The sequence below is a fragment of the Myripristis murdjan genome, chromosome 7 (assembly GCF_902150065.1).
Source record: "Myripristis murdjan chromosome 7, fMyrMur1.1, whole genome shotgun sequence".
Lineage (NCBI taxonomy): Eukaryota > Metazoa > Chordata > Actinopteri > Holocentriformes > Holocentridae > Myripristis > Myripristis murdjan.
Genome location: NC_043986.1, coordinates 18,984,987 through 19,003,783, shown reverse-complemented (window position 1 = coordinate 19,003,783; position 18,797 = coordinate 18,984,987). Strand labels below are relative to the sequence as shown.

Here is an 18,797-nt window from a genome sequence, read left to right as displayed (position 1 = left end):
TCCAGTTTGGGCTAGAGTTCAGCTTAAAGCAGCAAACATTCCCCCTGCTTCTCTCACACGGCCAGGGAAGTTTCTCCAAACAAACCCACTGACAGTCGTCCCTGCCTCTGCCCAAAATAACATTCTCAGGGCCTTTACAGGAGTTGGTTGGAATAAAAGCTGCGGGGCTCGCTCTATCACTCAAACTTTGTCCCGTGGCCATCGAAGCACCACCAAGCTCTGTTTTAGCAGCAAGTCAGCAGACACAGGCCTGTTAAGCCGCTATGAATCTATACTTAGCAACAATAACTATAATAAACTCATAATAAAAGACACATGTGAGGCTGTCGGACCAATCGGATAGGTCAGGTGGCATTAGTGTGACAGCGGACACGTCCAGCTATGAACTGTATGTTAACCAAATGTGTGTTTCAAAGGTCAGCGATATCAGTCTTCATGTGAGGATGACAAGTGAGGAAGTGTTTGTGCGTGTGTGCTGTGCGCGTGTGTTTATCCCCAGTGTGCTTCCTTTCTATGATTACACCCCGAGGGCTGTGTCCAGTCCCCGCTGCAGGATGCCACCCCCTGGGTCTCTGTCAACAAATGCTTCCTAATGCACACACTTGCACACACACACGCCCCCCCCACATACACACACGCACACACGTACACACAGACAGAGAAACAGACTCATATATAGTCACATACCTCATAAGGATATTGTGTAAGATAACCAGAATATACATTCAGTATGCCACTCACTTATAGGAAGAAAACAATCTTAAGGCCAAAACAGGATGAAAGCAAACAAAACCCACCCACATTCCAGCTCGGGACCTTAATATAGGATCTGGCTGAACAACAAGCTCCCATTAAACAAACACACATTCTCTCTCCGTCCCCACCCAGCCTTCACTCCCACCCCCCCTCAGGTCCACCACAAGTGGAATCCACCTTCCAAAAGAAAACAGGAAACAACAGTTGAGTCGCCCATGCAGACGGGCTGAGGCAGCGATTCCTGTAGGCGCCTCATCCTGACACACACACACACACACACACACACACACACACGAAGAGGAAGTTGTACCACGCTCAAAGCCCTATTTGAGCTACTTCCCTGTCTGTGTGTGTCTACCATGTGCATTTCATACAATATTACCAGCCAGTACCCGTTTAGTGTGACGAATCCATGCGGACAGGTGCTTAGATCAGCCAGAACACAGAAACATGGGACCTCCCACTGCGCTGGCTGACTGCACTGGCATTGCCCCCCCCCCAGCCCTCCCAGAACCCAACAGGTTCCAGAGGACAAAACCTTTGATGTGTTTTATGCGCCTCTGCTTTATGTGAATATGAATAGAGAAGCATTCAGTCATGTCCGCTATTCACAGAGGGGGTAGTGAGGTTTACAGCGGGGCCGCTTTTAGAGCTGACGAACAGACAACCTTTAGACAAGATCACCATTTGATCTAGGGGTTTCGGCTGATACGGGTTTATGATGGTCGATGCACTTTTTTGGGGGGGGTTTTGAAGCTGTTGGTAAGGAAATTTTTGTGTGGATATACACTATTTTTCAGTCTATCTATTTCCATGCCAAAGCCAAAGCCAAAGCCAAAAAAAAAAAAAAAAAAAAAACACATCTCCATATTCTAAAACTCATAAATAAGAATGCAAATGAGAATGAGAGTAAAAATTTGATCTACAGTTCTGTGAAATCCAATCAATGCTGGATTAGAACCAGTACAGTTTAAGTGTTCCCTATGGACAGCCAATGTGCTATTGATCAGTTATACAATAAATATATTATTAAAACAGGATCATATTCCCCATGTAGGAGAGGTAAGATACTGACTGGCATGTATCCAATCTTTAATAGAAGGTCAATATCTACTCAGCATATCAGCAAAGCAATACATCAGTGTATCCCTAATCTGATTGGAACTTCCTGCCTCTGGACACACGCATTAAAACAAACACATGGCCCCCCTCTCGTTGGACCAGCAGCCTCACTCACATTGATAATGAGCGTGAGAGGCTCTCCGGGGTGGTGTTTGATCAACTTCTCCTTGTTGGCGGTGAAGAACTGAGGGTCTTCCACGTAATCCAGCATGAAGTGGCCCGCCTGAGGCTCCCCATCCTCCTCCTCAGCCTCGGTGTCGTAGGAAGCGGGGTTCTCTCCCGTGTAGAGGACTCCGTTCAGGAAGAACTGCACCGAGGCCTGCTGGGATTGGCTGGAGGCCGGAGAGGGGCAGGTGATTGTGGCCGGGGAGAGCACTGTACAATCCTGGAGAGGCCACACAGAACAATATGTATCTCAGTTCATTTAGTAGATTTAGTAGACTTAACCCTTTGATGCATGAATTATGAAAGCCTGAGTCAAGATTTTTTTCTTATGTCTTTTTACTCTTCTTAGGGCATGAACATTTTTGTTAGTCTCCATACTTCTTTAAGGATGCAGGACTGGTATTACCAGTCCTGCATCATGTTCTACTAGTATTAATATGTTTTCAGCTACAAGAATTGACAGTCTCTGCATAAACCTCGATGTAGGGGAGCAACAGAGAGCATTCTAACTGCTGATATGCAATTCCGCCATAGAAACCACTGCATTTAGGAGAAAATGACTTTTAAACAGCTGTCCACTGTAGTGACCGCTATGCGGCAAAGGGTTAATACCCTGAATTGTTTTGCCTTTAGGGGCTACCCTGAATTACCATCAATGCATATTTTCACATTATAGAAGTAGCAATATACAATATTTTGTTTTGACCTGAACCATAATTCACTTTTTGATCTATATGCCTATATCTATCTATGTTTATCTGTCTATATACATTTACCACAATAAATTTATTCACCAGATCATTACCAGATTGAGTCTCTGTACAATAAGAAGTGTTCTGTGTTTACAGCTGCACCAAACCATGAACAAAAAAACACATATATCATCTATTTTTTACCCTGTTCCATTTTATTATCATTACAATGGAGCATTATTCCCACTGGTCTGATTATATGGTTGAAAGAGTCTTTTGAAGTGAAAAGGGAAAATTCAACCAGTTACTCACTATTTGTCCAACACCCAGCACATCCATGGTGATGCTCTGCACCAGATCAAAACCTTGGCCTGTCACTGTGATGGTCCTGCCACCACTGGGACACACACAGGGACACACACACATGCACACACACAGATAAAGCATGACATACTAGTCATTACAAAAACGTGGCCACACATAATATTGCACAAATGCTGTCATAAAACTAAACTATGCCAAAAAAACAGACTAGGAGAACAAGATACTTATGACACACTGTATAGGTCAAGATGGTGCAGTTTTGACATGCACAGCCAAGACATTTGACTGCACACCCTATTTAATAACATTCACAGCACCACCACAGCGAAAAGCAGCACACATGTCTGCCAAAGACATCCCGCTACCCTGTCACACACATGTCACACACATGCCGAGCTATTTAGAACACTACAGGCTTGGAGAAGACTCTGCACATCAGGAAGACATTACAGTAATGACTTATGTCACTGACTCTGGGGGGAGAGGCATCCAGCAAGAGTTGTCAAAAAAAATTTGGATTCAGCGTCTATGGTATGTGTGTGCGCGTGTGTGTCAGTCAACCTGAGGTAGCTCTTTTTAGGACTGATGAAGCTGATAGTGGGGTTCTTCTCGTAGGTATACGTGGTGCTCAGCTCCTCACTCTGACAGGGAATGTTTTCAAACTCCACGCACACCGCCACGGACTCAGTGTGAGCCTGCACGGCTGCAGGCATGGTACATTCAATGGTGTCAGCTACTTGCCTAAAAAAAAAAAAAAGAGGTAAATATTATCACAAAAGTGTACATCTCATGTGTTTTAGCAGCAAACACAGTCCGTAATAATTTCCGCTTAGAATCTAATAGATGTAGGTAGAATACTTCATATGAGAACTATCAAAACAACTTGGAATACACAAATAAAAATGCAAACTAGAACCATACAGGGTACTTTGGCTTGTCCCCATAGATGAACCCTTTTTTGGTTACCTTTCAGAAGGCAGCTTTTTTTTTTTTTTTTATAGAACTCAGCATAAAGGGTTATAGCTAGAACACTGTGTAAACCCAGAACAACCTGTGAGTGGTTATATGGAGAACCCTTTCATGATGCATGGTCTAACCCAGAACCCCCCTGGAGGGTATATCTGGAACCTATCTAAAACTGTCCCTGGTGGCTTTACTGAGAACTCTGTTATACCCCAAGGGTTTCACCTATGACCCACTCAAAAGGCTCTTGTGGAACTTTTCTTCACAAAAGTTTTTTTTTTTTTTTTAAATGCAAATATTTCTGAAGAATATATCTCTGCTTTTGGAACCCTTATTTCTTTCTTAGTGTATATTCCACTCTATTCAGGTATACAGCCGCAACAACCAACTCAAAATAAGCAGTACTCACGTTATGATGGTGCATTCCTGTGTGCCATTGACCTTGACTCTGACCTGGGAGCCAGTGTCCAGGTGCTCCCCCCTTATGATCACTCTGGTCCCTCCAGCACGAGAGCCCTTCCTGGGCTCCATGGACAGCAGCTTGGGGACCTGGAGGGAGTGCCACGAGTAAGACTTCAAATGTATCATGGGACGACTCAAACTGTGTTTTAGTCAGAAACATTCACGTCATGATTATTTATTAAAGATTTTTTTTTTTTTTTTTTTTTTTTTTTTGGCATTTTCTGCTTTATTTGACAGTCACAGTGGAAATAGACAGGAAAGGCAGGGGGGAGAGAGGGGATGACATGCAGCAAAGAACCTGAGGTCGGATTCAAACCCCGGTCACTGCGATCAGGACTGAGCCCTGGTACATGGTACGCGCTCTGGTGAGCCACTAGTGCGGCCCCATGGTTATTTATTAAGCCACATGTTTGATACAGTCTGCATACATTAATCTTAAAGATCTTAAAAAATAAAGTACATAATAAACATAATACCTATGAATTTGGAGTAATGGCTCTGTCAAAGAATTTGCCGCAACCAGTCAGACAGAGATCTCATATTAGAAAGGGCTTTGCTACTGCGTCAAACCAAATAATTCAAAATTGGTAATATGGATCCATGATGAATAGCTGGAGGCGTAGCTAAAGTCTGAAGTCAAATGTGGAGAAAATTCTGTTCTGGAGATGTGAATTTGCAGCTGTTGCAATGGTCAGAGGGTAACAACAGGGTGCTTGGAGCCAGGAATTTAAATGGGCCGCTCTGTCAAATGTTATTGGCATGCAGACAGATCAGCTGATGATCAGCTGATCCATCTGCCCTCTGAGGCACAGATGACTTCATGCTCCTGCCTGAATCTATGTTATCAGCTGCATTTTGTGCTTTCGGGTGCTCTCCTTGACACTGAATTGACAAATCAAAGCCATCCACACTCATCCACTGTGGTTCAAATACCTTTTCTTCTGAGATCGGCTGAGACAGCTGCTGACTATAAGAGTAAATTAGTAAAGAAAACTGTGAAGGCAGCCCACTCGGCAGTACATCATCGTTTTGCTGAAGCCAACTGGCCTTTGGGCCCCCGCGCGCAGGACAGCTACCCCAGGTTAGAAACAAAAATGTTCACACACACGTGAAAAACTGTGTGCATGTGTAGATCCATGTGCACACATACACACATACACAGGCTCCTGAGGCGAAGATGAATATCCCTGTCCAGCTCTGCAGCTACCACAGCATCAGCATTCCCGAGCCCTCCAAAGCCTCTATCCCCTCCATGAACCTCGCCTCCAGGGAAACCTCTTATCCTCACTGACAGGATTCACTTCCTTAGTTTGCGCGGCTGGAAAAGGCCTATTGTCTGTGTTTGTGTGAGCGTGTGTGTGTGCATGTGTACGTGTGTGTGTGTCGGAGTGGGTGTAAGGCGGCAGATGTTTCCGGCCCAAGGTTCGAGGAAGGAGGTGCAGTGGAGGCACATATCCTGTCTCCACTTGGATCTGAAGTGTTTTCCCTTTTCCCCTACCCTGTCTTTCTCCCTCATCTTCCCTTCAACACCCCGCGGTAAAACCTCTCTCACACTGAGCATCCCAGAGTTGAATGCGGCCGTGAGGGGTTCCCACAACAGCCCAGTGTGATGTTTGTTGTTTTGGATTTCGTTCATCCTCACACATCAAGACGGGCTCCAAGACAGTGGTGATTTCTCTGTGGGATGACTCACAGGCAGAGCTAGTCTCAGAAGCTGCTGAAACGATCAACTGTTCCAGCATTGAAATATGAAAAAAACTCTTTGTCCTTAAAAAACAAAAAAGAAACAAAGAGCTTACATGGGTATTTCCACCAGCTGAACACTCTTAATCCAATGGGAGATTGTGTGGGTCGAGGTCAATTAACACAATGCTGGCGAGCTTGCCTTCTTCCAGTAATGAATTCAGAGAAGGGGACATTCCAACAAGCGCCATATTTGTTTTTGCTGGCAGAAAGTTCAGAATGACAATGGTGCTTAGTTGCAGTTCTGATGAGCGTTTGAAGATTCCCACACAGTCAAATTCTTGAATATCATAAAACGCATCTGTTAACACTCAACTGACACACAGGGGGAAGGCTTTCCCACTAGGGGATGAGGAACAAGGATTGGAGAGAGCAAAGGAGAATGTGGAGGGGAGGGAGAGGCAGAGGAGAGGAAAGGAGGGGCAGAGGGGTAAGACGAATGGAGAGTACTCACTAAATATGAGAAGCGCTCCTTTGACGTCCCCATTCCATTCTGATCTACAACCACTTGGACGATTTCTGTCATGTCATATGCAGACCTCCCAGTCATGCACACCAGCCTGGGGAATAGGGAACACCACAGATGAACTTTCCTTATTAAGCTGGCTTGTCAAATCACAAATAACACTGATCAGTCTGTATTAACCAAATGGAAAACGCCCAGGAATACACTCGCATGTATTTGCAGTCCATAAATTTTGTGTTATGAACTAATTTCAAAACAAAACAAAAAAAAGGGGCTGGAAAAATAAAAGAAATATCAGGTGCTATGGGTGAAACAATAATATAAATATGAAGGAATAGCGAGCATCGTCCAAAAATAATAATGTGTCTTTATTGAGCAGTTATGATCAAAATCTTAGATATAGACAATATAAAGAGAGATCATTAATTTCGTAGGGTGTTGGTTATGAGCCTCTTTATCACAGCCACATACCATTTGCATATGGAATCCGATCATAAAGCCTTCACATATTAGAAGATGCAAAGTTCAAAGCTGCCCGGAGCAGATGTGCCTCACCACAGTGGAGATTAAGGAGCTGTGGAGGTTTGCTCTCTTACCTCCTGCTTGGGATTAATCCTTGTGTCATCAACAGTGCAGGCTCTACTGGGACGTCTCATATTAATGATACTGTGCCGTACTAAGGCATAGGGATCTATTGCTCTGAGACCTCGCAGGGATAATGGTACGTGGGTGCACAACCTTTATCACCTTACATGATCCCCTCCCAGCTTGCCATCCCTTTGATTTATTTAGTCAGGTGCCTCGTGCTATGACGGTTATAAATACTCGGCTGCAGAGGAGAGCTGACAATTGACAGAGGAATTGAGGGGAATTTACATATGCGGAGGAGACGTGTTTTACCCCAGAGACGGAGCAGAACATGTAAGATGAGAGTGGGTTGAGCTGGGTTGGGCTTGGCTAGATAGGGATAAGTTCGGGGAGCAGCTCTGTTTCACGTCTGGGTCTGTTCTTTCTAAAATATGTTTCTGGCTTAACTCTACTCCCAATTATTGGATTTTTGAACTGAAACCTAGAGATTATCATGTAACAAAATGAGCTACAAAGACCAAAGTACAATGAACATATCTCGAGGAGCAAGGACACAAGAGTATCAACACAGAGAAGCACTGATGATGAAGTGAGCCCTTAGCATGTTAACAATAGACAGCTCTGTATCTGTGTGGGAGGTGAGAGTGATGTTAATGCACTGTGATTCCAGTCAAAGGACAGGCTGCCCCAGACTCCCAGTAGGAGCAGACACACGGGCAGCCGAAGCCCGGACTGACCTCTGCTCCACATTCCAGCACTGCCCCTCTGCCGAGATATTATGGGTTTGATATTTTGGCTAGTATGGGACACGTCTCTGGTTATTTCCCTAAAGTGGATGATGAGGATAATCAACAATCAGACCGGTGTGAGTGCATCTGTGCGGATGTCAGAGTGTTTTACAAATGGACAGCCACTCAAGTCTCATGCGAAAATGATGGAGAGGCCAACTTAGAGGACTTGAGCCCAGGTATCCAGAGAAGTGCTCCAGTAAATGAGGTGGGCCTAGACCGACCGCGCCATTAATTAAAATGTTGACATAGTGGGACTGCAGCGCCATCTCTCCAGCGCTGCACGCTCTGTTATGGCACACAGCTGTGAACTTTAACCTCTCTGCACACGAGCGGACACCTGTCTCAACAGCCGTAGTTATGAGGTCACACGTGCAGGTGTGCGTCTGTGTGTGTATGTGTGTGCGCATGTCATTTCTTTAACTAGATTACTTCTTCAAAGGGCTTTACATGAAAAGTTTTTTTTTTGGATTAAGGTGACAATTACGCTAAGATTAAGGTTAAGGTAAGTTTTAAGTTAGGAAATGAATGTAGTCCCCACCAGGATAGACGTAGACCAGTGTGTGTTTGAGTATGTGTGCATGTCTGTTGCCAGACTCTCTGACATATTATGATTTGTCAGTGCCACTTGGAGCAATGAGGATATGCTTTGCTGTCATAACAACCAGGCTCAGGAGCCAATGAGGAATGACAACGCAAGATGAGATCACCCCAGGAGTGAAATGTGATTCGCTGTTTTTGACATGTGTTTTGGGGGAATGTGTCAGGGAGCTGCACTGACAGGTAAGACCTGCAGGTCACCCTTAAACTGGTCTGAATCTTAATACAGTGACTGGCTTCATTGGAGCAAGACCAGATAAACAGTTCAATTCAAGAAACATTACAGATATTGAATGGAAGTTGGGATGTAATTGTCGAGTTACTGACTTCCACCAAGCTCTGTGTGCGGGTGTCAAACCGGGGTCCTGCTGTCTCCATGGTGACAGTGTTATGGTCCCTGAGCTACAGAGGGATGGGGGATGAACTCATTTAAAAGGAGGAGTGTGCTGCATGATAATATTTGTGAAAATTAGCTTCATGAATACATGAAAACTGTACCTAGTTTCCAAACCGTGATGGTGAACGAATTCTATTCTCAAGACTGAGAGCAGTAAGAGGTGACTTCTACCACTGAGCTTTGATTACATGGAAAGTTCATGAGTTTCTTTAAACGTAGCTCATGTGGGATTTTTCTTATTGTTAAATAAATTCAGATCCATTGGTGGTGTAATGGCATATTTCCTTTCCCTGCCATTTTTGATACTTAACCTATCAGTCTATTTTCTGGAAGTTTGTTTGTAACCACGCTTGAGATCACAAGGTTTATAATGACATCACTTTTTTTTGCCAGGACTGCAATATGCCATTGGCAGAAGTAACATTTTCACATCCTCATTACACCTATTAATGGTGTAATATAAACCCAGAGGTAAAATCTTCAATTATCACTCAGACTCATGGGTTGCTGCACTCACTGTACAGAAACGGTGTAGTGCTCAGGCAGGATCGTGCATGGTACATCCCCGATGGAGACATCCACCGCCCCGGCCCTGCGGCCCAGGTTCCTGCCCTGTATCGTCAGCAGGGTGCCTCCTTCCACTGGACCACTCAGGGGGAAGATCTGAAAAAGACAAAGGAAAGTGAGAGCTAGTAAAATCTCTGAGCAAGTATAGTAAATTAGCATTCAGAACTACATTATATGTCTACCACTAATACCAGGGGAAGGTAAACATCACAGGGCCTGAATGGAGACGTGTCTGACGGTGACATGGAGGGTGGCTTAGAGAGAGAGATGAGGACAAGTGTCCTGTGTGAGTGTTCTTCAGCTGGAGACTCAGATCTTATTGAATAGAGACACGGTTTAAGCATATACACAAAAAGTAGCTAGACTCTCAACTGTGTCAGTCTGAGACTCTTCAGCCTCTAGTCCCCCACAGTAGATGCAAATAAAGAGCAGGCTGAGAGCCCCCTTCACATCCCACATGAGACTGAGAGGGAGAGAGGGGTGGAGAGGCGAGGTGGAGAGCAGAGCCGAGAGGTGGATGAGTGGGGAAGCAATTTAGGGAACTGAGTGTCGAGAGGAGAGCAAGTGCGGATGGGGGTAGTGAAAGAGAAAAGCTTCAACAGGGGAATTAATGCACAGTGCTATTCCCTTTCATCTGTTTCTCTGTGCGCGCTATGGCAAATTCCTCAGTATCATTTCTCCTGTTGTTCAGGAGCGCGCTCTCACGCATCATTTCTCAGCCCTTGCCTTTGTTCTCTTAACTTTTTCTTCAGGAGCCATGGAGAGCAAAGAGAGGGCCATCACCTCTCCGATGGCTGCAGAAACGCAGCTTTAAAGATAGCATCTCTGCTGCCCAGACAGAAGCAATCTACCATCAACTTCCCACTGTAGCGTGGCTAGCTTAGCAGCATGCATGCCTTTCTGATTGACCCCTGGCTGAGACGAGGTCACTGTGACCCCTCTGCGTTATTACCTTGGCTCCAGCTCGTGCTGGCTGCATCATGAACTGAGATTTTGAATGAAAACAGCACCTCTGTTTGGTCTAGGTGAGAGGACAAGGGGCGGGTCTGCATTTAGATAGCTAATTTAATGCCTGTAAGATTGACAGCGAAGATAAATAAACCATGTACTGTATTTCCAAGCTCAAGTGAGATGCGGTTAAGAAAAGTGAGAATATATATCTTTTAATATCATGTGAAAATAAACTGTTAGAGGCCAACCGGGGCTTACAGTATATCTGTGGGATCTAGACCACAGGAAATGATGCAAGCGCTTTCACTGGGTATATCAAGGTTTCGGATATTAAGCGTGACCGCCCTTCAACCACATACCCCATCCGTAAACACTACCTGTGACTAAAACACATTCCCGCATGCTCTCTCATAGACATACCAATTTGTTCTCACATACACACACAGACACACACAAACATACACACACAAGCACCCACCCAGGTACTCTGCAGAGCTCAGCAGTAAGCAGAGTTATTATCACTATGTGTCCTGTAGCACCTTGTGTGTCTCTGCAGTGTCATTGAGCAGTGACATTAACATTAGCTGGCATGCTGTTCATTTACACCTCTTACAAGTCTGTGAGGCTTGATTTACAGCACCGGTTCCCCAGAGGTTCCCTCAAGAGAGAGATCTGAAGGTGTGAATCTGTCTCTGAGAAACAACTTTAAAAAGCTCCACAAGGAATGCTGGAGCAATTAAATGCTGGAGCAATTAGCTGTCTTTGAGGCCCAAATCATTCTATATCCCGGTATTCAAACACAACAAATAAAATCAGATAAAACGTATGCGTAAATGTACAGTCTGGAGTAGATACATCGCCTATCTAACGCATCTATATGCTTGCTTTCTTCGGAAAATGAAGAAAGCAAGCATATAGATTTCTTTTCTTTGTTCGTTTTTTTTGGATCGGATCAGTTTGAGGTCACCGCTTTGATCTGCCCCTCCTCAGCCGGGTTCCTCTGCCTCACACTAATCATGAAGGACAAGAAGACAAAAACAGGAAAAAAAGGGCCCTCGCCACACTGTACCGTTCTCCACCCTTTCTCTAGCCAAACAGCTCCCAATCCTTTCGCTCAGACCTCCTCGTCTTCCTCTTGATCCTTCTGTTCTCTGTCATGAATAAACAATGTTTGGCAGTTCCTGTTTTGGATACTGAACTAACTCCAATCAATGTTTTTTTTTTTCCTTAAACAATGGACCAGACCACACGTAACATGAGAATAAAGGGCTTGCAGGGATAATAAATGCCCCCAATAAATGTAATCAATTAACGGTATCGAGCACATTTTTCACAATTAAGAAGTGTGTGACAAAGCTTGGGGAGCAATGGAAACCTCTCCCTCCCTGCTTGCTAAAAACCTCGCATTATCGACATTTCACCTTGTGATAAAGATTGTGAGCGACAAAGTAGAGCAAGAAAAAGCACGTTTCATCTGTCCAGCGAAGCTTCACTATGACGACATAACAATGAGCTGCTGTGGTTTGTGTATGTGTGTGTGTGTGTGTGTGTGTGTCTGTGTGTGTGTGTGAATGTTTGGTTGAGAACAGTTCCCTTCCGCTGTACGACTGAGCACTTGGACTGGGCCGAACTATAACTCTAACCCCTGTGGATGCTCTGGGAAAATATGGCTGCCAAAGCATTGCATCACACACCCTACAGAACCACAGCCCCAGTTTCCTTTCTGCAAAACCCTCTCCTGAGGCAGCCAGTGGAAGTGTGTGTGTGTGTATGTGAGTGAGTAAGAGAGAGAGAGGAAAAGAGAGAGAGAGCGAGAGAGAGAGAGAGAGAGACAGTTGCAACAGTCTGCCCACGCACAAGGCATTTCAACACAGCTAACTTCAGTCACGTAAGAAGTACACACAAGTTATACTCTCGCAGAGCATCCTGTTAGTCACAGTATGCTGACAGCTACAGAGAATAAGGGATAATCGTGAATACTTCAATATGGTCTATTTGTGTGACAGATTGTGGGTATACTGAAATGCGGTGTGTGTGTGTGTCTCTGTGCGAGTGTGTGTGTGTGTGTGTGCGTCAGCCTGCTTTGTTCTGCTTGCTTATTCTCCCGGGCCAGCCAGGTTTTATCTACAGGAAGTTCAGGCCCGACTGGGCCTCATGTGAGCCGTGCTTCCCATGACCGTTTACCGTTGCGGCGCAGTTACAACCGCTCAGTAGCGGTGGAGCGGGTTTGGAGGGCAAATCGCAACCTGGGTGCATTACAGTTCACCAAACACAGGAGTATGATCACCAGATGATCTCAATAAAGGGTTTCCCGACTGTAATCTTGACTACACTGACCATGTTGAGGAGACCGCAGTCAGGCATCCTGTGAAAATAAACACTCCTTAAATCCCTTGACCAAATGTGGTTTTGCTCTTACTGTGGTTGCAAATTCAATCCCCACCCCATCGATTCTCCTTGTTTTCTGCTCTTTTGTTTATCCAGCTACACAAAGAGTCCTATACATATATAATATATCCCTTATCCGCACAGTAACACACACACACACACACACACACACACACACACACACACACACACAGATATACTGAACAAAGGAGTTCCCATGGCCTCCTGAGTCACTGCATATCAGTGCAGTGGTGTCCCCAGAGGGCTGTGGTAAAGTGAGCGTCAATGTTATTCCAGATTGAACTGCTTTAATCGGAGCCCACTGAAACACGGCTCTGTCCCCAAACTAATTCGTCGGCAGCTGACACTGGACAGCCAGGGCACTGGCACAACGCACCATGTGAGTGACCTCATGATTCACCGTTTTATAGCTCATAAACAGAGGCTTGAGGCTGTAGGAGGGAGTGAAAACTGAAGGAGAATGAATGCAAGCGTTTGTGGATCTGTGATCTGTCGTCTTACTTTGTGGATCTCAGGATCAGGACATTGATCTCTGACTGGCTGGCAGTCATCCCTGGGCTTACAGCTGTTGTCGCACCAGGCGCAAAGGTGGCCCTGGTCCTCACGGCCCCAGCACTGCGAGCAGTCCCAGCTACCCACTCCACAGTGGTACACCTCCACTAGATGGCAAGGAGGAAGAGAGAGAGGCAATGGCAGTTGTTGTTATTGTAATCCAGCCACTGTTGAACAAAATTTGGCTAAATGTGGCTAAACTTGTGGTGCTATAAACTTGTAAGGTTCTTTTACAGATGATTTGAACCATATGGCCTGCATGCTCTACATAAAATCATAAGCATTTTCAGGATGATATATACACGGCTATAAAAATAAACCAGGAAAGAGAGTAAGAGAGCTAGTGGTGGAGGGGAGAACAAAGACAGCGAGAAGCAGATGATTACATTCATGTTCCAGTGCACCTCCCTGCGAGACGCCCCATCTGTATCTCTGCCTGAACGTGTGTCTATGTGTGTGCATCTGTGCTTGCATCTGTGTGTGTATTAAGCATACAGTATGTGCCCGTGTGTGTGTGTGTGTGTGTGCGTGTGTGATCATAAATTTTGATGACTCCGCATGCTATGAAGCATCAGTCATGTATGTTAACAACGCGGCGCGTCTGGCGGGGGGCCAGGGCTGTTGTTCACATGGCAGACACATGGTCTTTGAAATGTGCATCTGGGACCGGGACAGGCAAGGATGGGCTTGTAGCTTCACTGCAGAGGAGAGGCCGAATTCCAAAAACACTCTCACCACTTATCATAGCACTGTTGTCATGGAGCTAAAATTTTATTTGCGATGATACGTAAGGACGCAGTTTGTAACAATGGGTAGCGCTTTAAATGACAGCTCCCTATGCTCTATAATTATGGTGTAATTAGACAGTAGCATAATATGATATTATGGTAAATTATCACTTGTTGGCAAATTATATGTTGCTGCACAGAAACTACTAATATTGGAAGTAAGAGGCAGACTGGACACTGTGTTTCTCCCTTTAAGTGAGTCTTTATTATTCTTGTGGTGTAACCAAATCCAACAATTGCACCATGAAACATTCGTTCAGGCTCAGGTGTGGCATACTCGGAGCACCGGAGGCAACTGGGTCAAATTTGTCACGTTGTGCTACTGTCTAATTACATGGCAATTATAAGAGAGTTGTGCTAAACTCTAAAGCTTTGCAAATTACTATTCTATTTTTGTCTGTTTTTACATGTCTATATATTCACAGCTCACATCTCTTACCTGTCATGGGTTCAGGGCTGTCGATGTATTTTTCAGGGTATCCTCTCCTCCGTAGGCTGAGGTGGTAAACCTGACTCCTCTGTGTCGTATGCAGCTAAAGGGAAAAAAAAGGTCAGAGGCAACAGGATAACTTTGTGGTGGGAAACTCCAAGGTGTAGGTGCAAATGTGTGTATAGCTGCACTATACATAATCCTCTCTCCCTGAGCACTGACTCACCCATGTTGCCGCTCTAGATAATAATGGGTTCTTAGTTAAGTTAAAAACATGGATCTAAAATGACGGTGACAAAAACAACTTGAAGACAGGGTTAAAAGTGGTGATAATGAATGCACTGAACCAGTAAATGTGCAGTAATTGAGCTAGATCTTAACTTATCTTCATTCAGACTTGGCAAATTGACTGAGCAATTATTTATGCTAGGTTATTGTGTGTACTTACTGTCACTCCACTGCACTTCACTGTCGAGCTGTTCAACCATGTAGCTTCATATCGCTGCTCTTTTCCAAAGTCACACTCCAGCTCCTCTCCCTGTTAAGCAAAGCCACACATATTAAGCAATATACGTGAATTTAAACTATTATTAACAGGCCAGTAGTTATATTATGCGTGTTCCAGAATGGCATCATCTCCGGCATAAAATGCAAAATGATACTGGGAAAGCTAGAGAAAGACAGAAAGGCAGCAGAAAAGGTCTGGTAACCATTGACAACTCTGAAAGAGTAAGAATACCAGGGAAAATAAAATAACCCAAGATAATTGTCCCTGCCAGGAAAAGATGCAATGCATTCATAATTCATATTCATAAACATCTGGACTCTGTAGTCCCACACCTCAGCAAGTCATCTGGGAGTCAGAGTAATGAATATGAATTCAATCTTCATGAAATGAGTGCCCTGAGTCTGACTGTGCCAAATTATGAGGTGGGAAGACCACATAGACACTAAGATAGGTAAGAGCAATGGAGGATAAGTACTTTAAGTGGATAAAATCATGTGCCTGTGACTCTAGACAGCCAAAATGGGTCCACTTTGATCAGCCTTTCCAGGATTTCACTGTTTTTTCTGTGATCTTTGCAACCAGGGAAGCTTGATTTTTATGGCATATGGCATTTCTCCCCCACAACGTGCCTCCCTTTGCACACAATTTGCAACATTCCTAATTTTCGTTTGTAGTCTGAGAACTGATAAATATTGGACGACACATGTTTTGGTTTCAGTGTTTGTCACAGTTACATTGCAATAATTTATTCTAGAGAATATCCTGTGGTAATCATGTGGGAAAATGTCAAATTTCATCCCAAATTCCAGAACGCTCGGTGTCATGGTGAAGCTTTTTACCATGCAAGAGAGAGGCATATGACTGACAGCACATTTCCTGCTCTATTGAGTCATGGACAAGATGAAGACATTGTTCAAACCACTTGAGTTTGCATAAACTTTCAAAATGAAACCTCAGAGTGGTATGAATGGTTGATCACATCCAGGCTGACCTAAGCATGCGTATGTGTGAGTGTGTGTGTGAGCGTGTATGTCTGTGTGTGACTCAAAATGTCTGTCTCCATAGCAACACACCAGGAGAGTGTTTTAAAGGCCAGCCAGGGTTAGGCGTTCAACTGGCCACGCCTGGCAACCAGTCAGCACTGGAATTTTTAGGGGTTCCCAGCCGGCCCCTTATCACTGATTCAGGACCAGCTGACTCACACTGAGCGGATTAAGGACACAATTTGGGGCTAACAAACTGATCTGGAAGGAGCCGCTGATCATTAAAACGAGGAAAGCTGTTGACACGTGTGCTGCCTCTGACGGACTGCACGCTGCACGCCGTGCTGACCAAGACACAAGTCCGTCAGTCACAGTTAGACTCAAGAAGCCCAGACGGCTGACAGGTGAGCAACATAAGCACAAACATGCAGGCTCGTCCATCACCCTCGCACTTTCATCTCTTTTTGTCGAGAGATTACCAACTGCACCTCGGGTTTTATTAATCCACTGACCCAAATCAGCGCACACCAATATCCATCTGTATTTGACGCAGTTTGAAGCAAATAGACCATATGCTTCAGTTTAATTCCAATCAATTTCACATTGTGCAAATTGGACACTTTCCAAGTCCCGCTCCGCCGTGAAATCAAAGAGCTAAAGTGGCTTTAGTTTTACCTCGTTGATGTTGCTTATTGATAAGGTGAAGTCCTGGGTCATCCCTGATGGTGATGGAGGGACCTCCGTGGCGACCAGGCTGGGACAGGAAGCTGCATTCTGTGGTGGGGGTCGGGGAAGGAAGTGACACAGAGGAGTTAAAGAAAACAATGGTTCCCCCACACACATCCACATCCCAAAATACCTGTCCTGTTTATCTGGGGGAGGAGGAAATGAGCGGCTGAAGTCTGGCTCTGAGGGAAATAACAATAGCTTCAAATAGAGAGACGATGAGAGATTAGAAAAACAGACCCACCGGACACTATGATAGGCTCAATGGAGCAGGAAAACCAACCTCCTCATCTCTTTATGACCTACATAGCAAACAGCTAATAGAGTTTCCAATGCTCAAAAAACAACCTCAATTGATTTTAATCATTATGACTGACTTAAAAACACTATAATAATGGTCAGTTTTATTTATATATCACTTATCTTGAAGCAAATTCTACAAAGTGCTTTGAAAAGTGCACAAAAATAAGGAAGAGTAAAGATAACGTCTTTACTCTTCCTTATTCTTTAAGGAAAGAAAAGCTAGATGATAAAATGGTTTAAAAGAAGTCCTTTGTGCTCTATTATGTCTTTGTTTTGCGTATCTGGGGGATCTCAAACAGCACGCCTGACTTGAATTTATTGCATTTGTCTAGAGAATTGCTATGATGTCACTGCTAGTTTGCTTAAGCCGAGTGACAAAAAGAGCTCTATTTCTTTCTCAAGGAGTCTTGTGACCAGCGTAAAACACTTTGAAGAATGAAACACTTAAACACTACAAGGCCATCAGACCAGCAGTTGACCACAAGACTGTGAGTCATGTCCTCTTCCCCCAGCTGAGACCAGTGGTGTCAGAGGGGCCAGTGAGAAGCCCAGACCCTGAGGCAAAAAGTTCGCTGGGGGAGCAGCTCCTCACACAGGCCATGGGCCCTGGCCGGACATTAACAGCTCACTCTTGGCTCCCACTCCAAGGGGAACAGGAATAACAGGGTGTCTGACTTAATTACATGTTTGATGTTGTCGGGACTACGCACCAAGGAGGTGACTGATGGTGTCTGGGGGGCTATGATAGGTTTAATGAGGTTGTACTAGTTTGGGATTAATTTTGGTTGAACAGCATTGTCATGAGCTCATTTTCCTCTAGATGGTTTGTTTGTCTTTCAGAGTGGTTTACACTCGTTAACCTCATACAAGACCATCATCAAAACTTTAGGTGGACGGTGTTGTTATCTTTTTACTGCGGGCAACAAGTGGTCTAAGAATCCAGACATATTTTCCTACAAAAACAAGCACACAGTGCATCTATTCTTCTGCACGCTGGTTCCTATGGGTATATCAAACCCAACTGCCAGGAGGAGACACTTTAGAGGTCAGAGGGCCTTTAAAACGCTACATTACCCTGTTAGGAGTCTGTTAAATCACAACCCCCTGAGATTTTATAGACGGTTTCAAAATGTCTAAGTAGTTGAGACACTTGGAATCCCGTTCTGCATTACCACACAACTGCTCTTGCCTAACCCACATGTCTGGGCTGAGCTCATCATTATGAAGCAGTGACTGATGAAACCTTTTAATATGATGAGATTCCCTATAGGTGTGTGGCTGGTTGATGGATTAGAGGAATTACTCACCTCCAGCAGGTTGTGTTTTGACTCATCTTTGCTGGAAATACAAGTGTGGCTCTGCTGGTCCCAATAACACCTCCACCTGGTATTCAGGCAGCTCATGCATCTGACACAGATAGGAACACACACACACACACACACACATATAAACAACAGGAGTTGGACTACTAATTAAAATGATAAATATCCCCTGAGACAGTCAAGAGGTAAAGA

General features: G+C 44.5%; 1 protein-coding gene across 1 annotated transcript in view; it reads right to left on the bottom strand.

Annotated features, from left to right (window-relative positions):
* The window catches only part of plxnd1 (plexin D1), a 56,119-nt gene that overhangs the window by 20,294 nt on the left and 17,028 nt on the right, over positions 1-18,797 (bottom strand). Inside the window, exons 8-18 of the mRNA XM_030056125.1 lie at positions 18,591-18,690; positions 16,930-17,028; positions 15,212-15,301; positions 14,773-14,866; positions 13,495-13,652; positions 9,584-9,729; positions 6,682-6,787; positions 4,432-4,571; positions 3,621-3,800; positions 3,048-3,132; positions 1,994-2,263 (exon numbers count right to left, since the gene is read on the bottom strand). Of these exons, the coding sequence (XP_029911985.1) occupies positions 1,994-2,263; positions 3,048-3,132; positions 3,621-3,800; positions 4,432-4,571; positions 6,682-6,787; positions 9,584-9,729; positions 13,495-13,652; positions 14,773-14,866; positions 15,212-15,301; positions 16,930-17,028; positions 18,591-18,690 (1,468 nt within the window). The remainder of the gene's footprint in view (positions 1-1,993; positions 2,264-3,047; positions 3,133-3,620; positions 3,801-4,431; positions 4,572-6,681; positions 6,788-9,583; positions 9,730-13,494; positions 13,653-14,772; positions 14,867-15,211; positions 15,302-16,929; positions 17,029-18,590; positions 18,691-18,797) is intronic.